Source organism: Amphiura filiformis, chromosome 2 (assembly GCF_039555335.1).
Source record: "Amphiura filiformis chromosome 2, Afil_fr2py, whole genome shotgun sequence".
NCBI lineage: Eukaryota > Metazoa > Echinodermata > Ophiuroidea > Amphilepidida > Amphiuridae > Amphiura > Amphiura filiformis.
The window spans coordinates 62,758,571-62,764,570 of NC_092629.1; the positions used below are offsets into that span (position 1 = coordinate 62,758,571).

General features: G+C 37.9%; 1 protein-coding gene across 1 annotated transcript in view; it reads left to right on the plus strand.

The window, feature by feature from the left end:
- LOC140146514 (uncharacterized) overlaps positions 1 to 1,838 on the plus strand; it is a 54,652-nt gene extending 52,814 nt beyond the window's left edge. Inside the window, exon 4 of the mRNA XM_072168388.1 lies at positions 657 to 1,838. Coding sequence (XP_072024489.1) covers positions 657 to 880 — 224 coding nt within the window. The 3' untranslated portion in view covers positions 881 to 1,838. The remainder of the gene's footprint in view (positions 1 to 656) is intronic.
- The last annotated feature ends 4,162 nt before the right edge of the window (positions 1,839 to 6,000 follow it).

Sequence of the window (6,000 nt, forward strand, 5' to 3'; positions counted from 1 at the left end):
AAGTTCAGTGAATATATTGACTTCAATAAATATGATCCAAAGACATGAAATTTGCCCGCTATGTGTACATGTATTATGTGACCTGTTGCCACTAAATGAGCGAATAGTCGCAAGTTGGTGGTTTCGAAACCTCCCAATTGTTGAGGTGCTGTTCATCGTTTGAAGACCCCCAGTGTAGTCGGTGGTATGTCCTTTGTGAATGGGTAAATAATCCACTGTACTCTGTATTCAATCCTGTCTCCATTCACAAAGGTGTCTTCAAGCAAAGAACATCACTGAACATTACGCAAACATCGTCAAAGAATAGTTGTGATTTTGGAAGATGAAAATTAATTTAATCAATAATCCCTGGTTTTTGTTTTCTCTTTCGGGAGCCCTTGAATTCCATCAGAAATTAGGTCCTTGTCGATCTTGCGTACCACAGGGTTACATTCTAGGCTCATTTGAAACATCACTATAAACATTCAGCAAAGCATCGTTGAAGTATAACTTCACAGTCCCTGACTTTTTTATGTTCTCTTGCAGGAGCACTATAAGGACCATCAGAAATTAGGTCCTTGTATTCCACAGAGTTACATCCTATGCCCTTCAGAAACATCGTAATTTTGGAAGACAAAACTTTTAAAATCATAATCCCTGTTTTTGTTCTCTTTCAGGAGCACTAGGAGTATCAGAGATCACCGACGTTCTCGACTTGAATACTCTATCTACCAGCCATCCATGGAGTGTACAATCAACACAAGGAAACACTGGGGAAGGACTTCATGATGCATTCAAGATCATGGCAAGGATGGTAAAGGCATTCCATAAGGAGAGTCACAAAGGGGACAGTAACAATGGACTTTATCATACAAGAGCTGAAGACGCAACTGAAGTATGATTTGGAGACTGGATGGATTGATTATTCGATAAATCAATAAATCAGGTTGATATTGATTGATCCATTTTGATTTGAAGAGTCAGATGAAATATAATTATCATGAAAGTCCTGAGGATCCCAAGTGGAGATTGATTAAGAGCAGGATCGATTAACTAATATAGAACTATCGTTCCATGTATAGATTCCGTAAATGATCACACAGAGAAGTGTGATTTAAATGTTGCCTGGCCGAATGGTGTAATGTAAGTCCTGTGGTTCCACAGGGTTACATTCTAGGCCATGTGGAAGCAATTGAAAGCGACTGCGTTAAAATGTCTATATGGTAGAACTGGATGATTTGCATCGACGGCTCACTGTGCTGACTTGTCACCATGATGATAGACAAATATACGCATTGTTAAGAGTGCTTCTGCATTTGAGAGAAGTTGATCTGTATAGATGGTTTAATTACCATTGAAATGGTAATTGCTAATATTGGCTTCATTACACCAATAACACCATAGCTGAGGATATGTAATGTTTTACCGCCTAATGGACCCAATATTCTGAATGAATTGGACAGAATGGGTACACTACAATGCAGCTCACATGGCTATGTAGGCATATTAGATATTATGTCAGGTAGCAGAGCTGTGCTCACGCGACTCTCGTACGTATGGGGAAGCTTATGGAATATATACGAATGCTTAGAAGATACACGCTGTGCAAAATATTCATCTTTACTTAACCAAGTTGTACTATTTCTAGTATTGAGTGTTACTGCAGTGATCGTGAAACTGATGAGAGTCGTAGAAATGTAATAGCTCATTATACCTGTGACCAAATCAACTGCCAAACCTTGGATACCGATGGCTCGTTATCCGAAAAGATCGTAATGCCGACATAATATGTAAAAGGTTCATAATTCCGAATTACACAAGTGGTTCGTAATTCAGACATACTCGCAAATGATTCGTAATTCCGAGTTTTCCGACGTGCGCAAAGGATTCGTAATTCTGAAATACGCAAGGGTTTATAATTAAAACTACGGTATCTATTACCGAAAAGTTGGTGACATTTGCGGAATATGAACTTTCTGGAATTACGTACTCTACACCTTACAAGCAGTGAAATTAATGTTGGCACACTCTGGCATATTGAATCGCCACCCCTCTCCCCCAGTTCAATGTTGATGAAAGCACTTTTTCCATTGGGCACCCTAGTCTCCCCAACATTGATTGAGGGGGAATGGGGGAGGGAAGGGGAAAGAGGAAAGGTTGTACTTCTCATCAAACATATTATATACTAATTTCACTGAACTATCAGAGCAACAATGAAGAGTTCCGACATATTGTCAAGGTGTGGCAACTATTTATTTCGTTGATTGTAGCCTAGGTCTCTATATTTCGGACTTGGTGATTGTTGGAATTAGGCGATCCGTAAAAGCTTGAAATTACGAGAAAATCCACATTGCTCTTCTATCGTGGATGGTCCCACTCCCGGTTCCACTATCATGTCGAATATGACGCTGCACGCGAACACGAACATGAAATCTGCGTGGGGTGCCCATTTATTTCGAGTGTTGATCATTAATTTTGTGATCGCTCTTGTAAACACACACATCACACCACACCGTCTTGTTTATTATGTAGTTTATGATCATCATGTTTTGCTGAAGACAATTTTGCCCACATGTCAGGCAAACATCATCGGTGTGTCTTCCGCGTTCTATAAATATCATCATAATCATCACAGATGCGATGAATCTGTCATCATGGTAATACATCTAAAGATTACAAACGTCACATTGCATCCTGTTTGAGGGCTTTGACCAGGGTTCTCGTCAGCATACACTGTAGGTTTTGTATGAAGAGTTTATAATATATATATCGCAATTTTACAAAAGGGGACGGGTAGCAACGTTTGCTAAGTATTTTTGTGGGACCTCCGGACCTGAGTGAGGAGCATTCTTCGTATTCAGAATGCAATTTGATGTGTCTGATTTGCTTACACATCGCACAAAAAATACTGTGCAAACGTTGCCATCTGATCCCTATTAGCCACAATGATCGTATCCCAATGACATGATACTTTATCTCCCATTAAACAAGCAAAGCGCACATTTTGTGGGGTACGAGGTTTTGTACAACATTTTATTAGGTCATTATTTGAGTGTATGAACATAAAAGCATTCTCATATTGGGGTGAAGGAACTGTGTCTTGGAATTTGTATGATCCTATAATTGAAGACCGAAATAAAAAAGACTAGTTTGCGTATGACGTCCTGACAACCAGACCAAATTTGCTGTACATACTGCGGAGGTCAGTAACCAATCACGTCGCGCCTTTGTTCTGACGTCAGACGCAATCTAGTCTTTTTAATTCGGTCTTCAATCCTATAGCTTGAGATGTTTTGGTTTACTTTTATTCATCATTTGAGGGTTCGTGGAGGTGGATGTGTGAGAGAATGAGAGAGGTGTGGGGTGGGTGTGTGAGGGGTACAGATCTCCTATATCCTCATTCATCAGACACAGTTCTTAAGTCCCATATGTTTTTAAATGAGGGTTCCCATAAACACAAAATGTTTTTAAAACGTTTATTCAACACGTTTTAATAACATTTAAATGTCGGGTTAAATAAAGGTCAAGAATACGTTTTTAAAACGTTACAGTAAAAGATTTTGGGCAATATTTTTGAAAACTATTTTGTCAGCAGTAAAATTACAGTCTGTTAGAATGTTTTGCGTCACGTTTTCAAAAATGTTTTAAGAATTTTATTAAAACGTGCTTATATAGGCCTACCCTTAATATATGACCGGCCATTTAAACGTTTTCTGTAAAACGTTGTGTGTTAGCTGGGTTCTTTTATTTTTAGAACCGTTTTTGAGAACCAAGTAAATGTAGTTTTTGAAGCTTGTGAGAAAAACCACAATTTCACCATCGCCAGTCGCATTCTGTAAAGTGTTCAATCAAGTGTTGCATGAAAAGTGTTAAATAACACGTTTGCTCACTCAAGAGTGTTAAATCTGTCTGCAGAATGCATTTTCAACAAAAATGATCAAATGGTGTTCAAAAATTCTGTGAACGGTGTTCCATACCTCGGGATACATTGTTGCATAAGGGTGCAAAGCTATTGGGTGTTCTTTCTATAAACAACATGCATGCGTCCGTTTCATTTTGTAGAAGTTTTTTTTTCCTGCGTTAAAAAAAAAAGGTTATTATTAAAGTGCGGTCATTAATACAAGCAAGAGATAAGACACATTTGATGTCACTAAAACTAATCCATCTGCGTTGAGGACTGTCTCATTAAAGACAACCCGTAGGTCTTTCACACTTGGACCTCATCAACCTCATACACAGTGAAGCAGTTCTTTAACCTCATATGTACATTGTACATTAACAGAATGACTTTTAATCTTGGGTATACAAACTCATTAGTTGCAACTTGAGGTCACATTTTAAAATATGAGAGTTAAATGGGTGTAATAGAACTACGCCGTTGGAGACGAGGTACCAGTGTCGTTGCTAAATGGATCACGGCTGGCTGTCTATCTGAACATCATCATTATGAATGGCAGTGCTGCAAGCAATAGTGAATTCTTTTCTCATTATTATGATGAACCGTATATGGAAAAACTTGCCAAGAATAGATTTTGACGTACGGTGATGAACGCTATGAGGCAAAAATAATCGCATCTTCAACGGCATGGTTCAATACACATTCAACTATTTAAAGCTTCAAGAATTGACCTCAAGTTTTGCAGGATGAGTTTTCGTACCTAGCATAAAATGTAAAGGTCATTTGATTACAGACATATAGGGGGTCAAAGAACTGCGACATTAAACATTGCGATGTCGTATCAAAACACAAAATGCACGTACAGATCGTTTAGCCGCTAAAGCGGTTTTAAAAACTTGTTTTTACAAGGTGAACATCATGATGATGACACTAAACAACCCCATTAACCCCAATACGGTCCGGTTGTATGCCTACATGCTTTTATGTTTTTGACATGAGGTGACACACAAGGTGACACACATTTTAATAAAACCTCCATTTCGTCGAAGCACATAGCTCAAAGTTGTGATTTTAGTTTTGCACTCAACAAATGCTAATGTCATTCTATAGTGCACAAACATAATGAGGTTGAAGAACTAAGTCTCCTGACAGATGAGCGTATGTTGTTTGGCAATCTCAACATAGATAAAGATAATGGTACGTTTTATAGTTCACTAATTAATGAATAAAGTGCAGCTCCATTTAGTATGAGAAGAAACAGACAAGGTCGCTCTGTTTCACCCTGTCTGACCCTGCTTTAAAAGGATAATAATTTAGGTCAGATTTTTATCTCGCGTATTAAAGTTTAGGCCCTATACATGCACATAGTGTTTCTATGACAAGATATTCAAGACTACGTGTTTTCTGAAATTTGAACATTCTTAAACAATACCGCCAAAGTTGTTTTTTAGTTGTCGTGGTTCAAACTTATGCTATTCTCAATATTGTTTACCCATGTCCACTGCAGACAACGTACAAGTTTCAGACTTTTCATTTATATCATGACCATATGGAATGGGCGTGAAAATGCATTAAAATGAGTACAAACAAGCCTAGTATTGGTTCGGTGGTTTTGAGATAGCTCTTGATATTTTGAGAAAATAATCTCAAAACTTGGCTTTTTTGTTGTTGTTGAATAAGCAGCCTATAGCATAGGCTTTATGGCGAGCACACAAAGCATAAGTGTTTTCAGGCAAAAGGTGGCTTTCAAATATGTTATGACATAAACATCAAATTAAAGCCATAATGAACGATCTCATATGAAATCAAATTTGCCTGATTTTTTGGCATATTTGTCATGTTTGTATAAATGTTTACACACGTCCCAACTTACACCTTTAAATGGAATCAGCCAAAATCTCAGGGCAACAGAGCAAGAACTCCGCGTTAACATGGTTAAACGGCCAAAATATCCAGTGAAGGGAGTCTTTTTCAGTTATTTTGGCGTTAAATGGACATTAACCTTTCCTGACCGTTAATATTATTTCAACATTTTGGGTAAAGATTAGTAAAATTAAAATTTGATAGAAATCGTACATTGTGGCTTTAAAGCTGATTACAGGTTCTGTGTCAATTTACCGCTC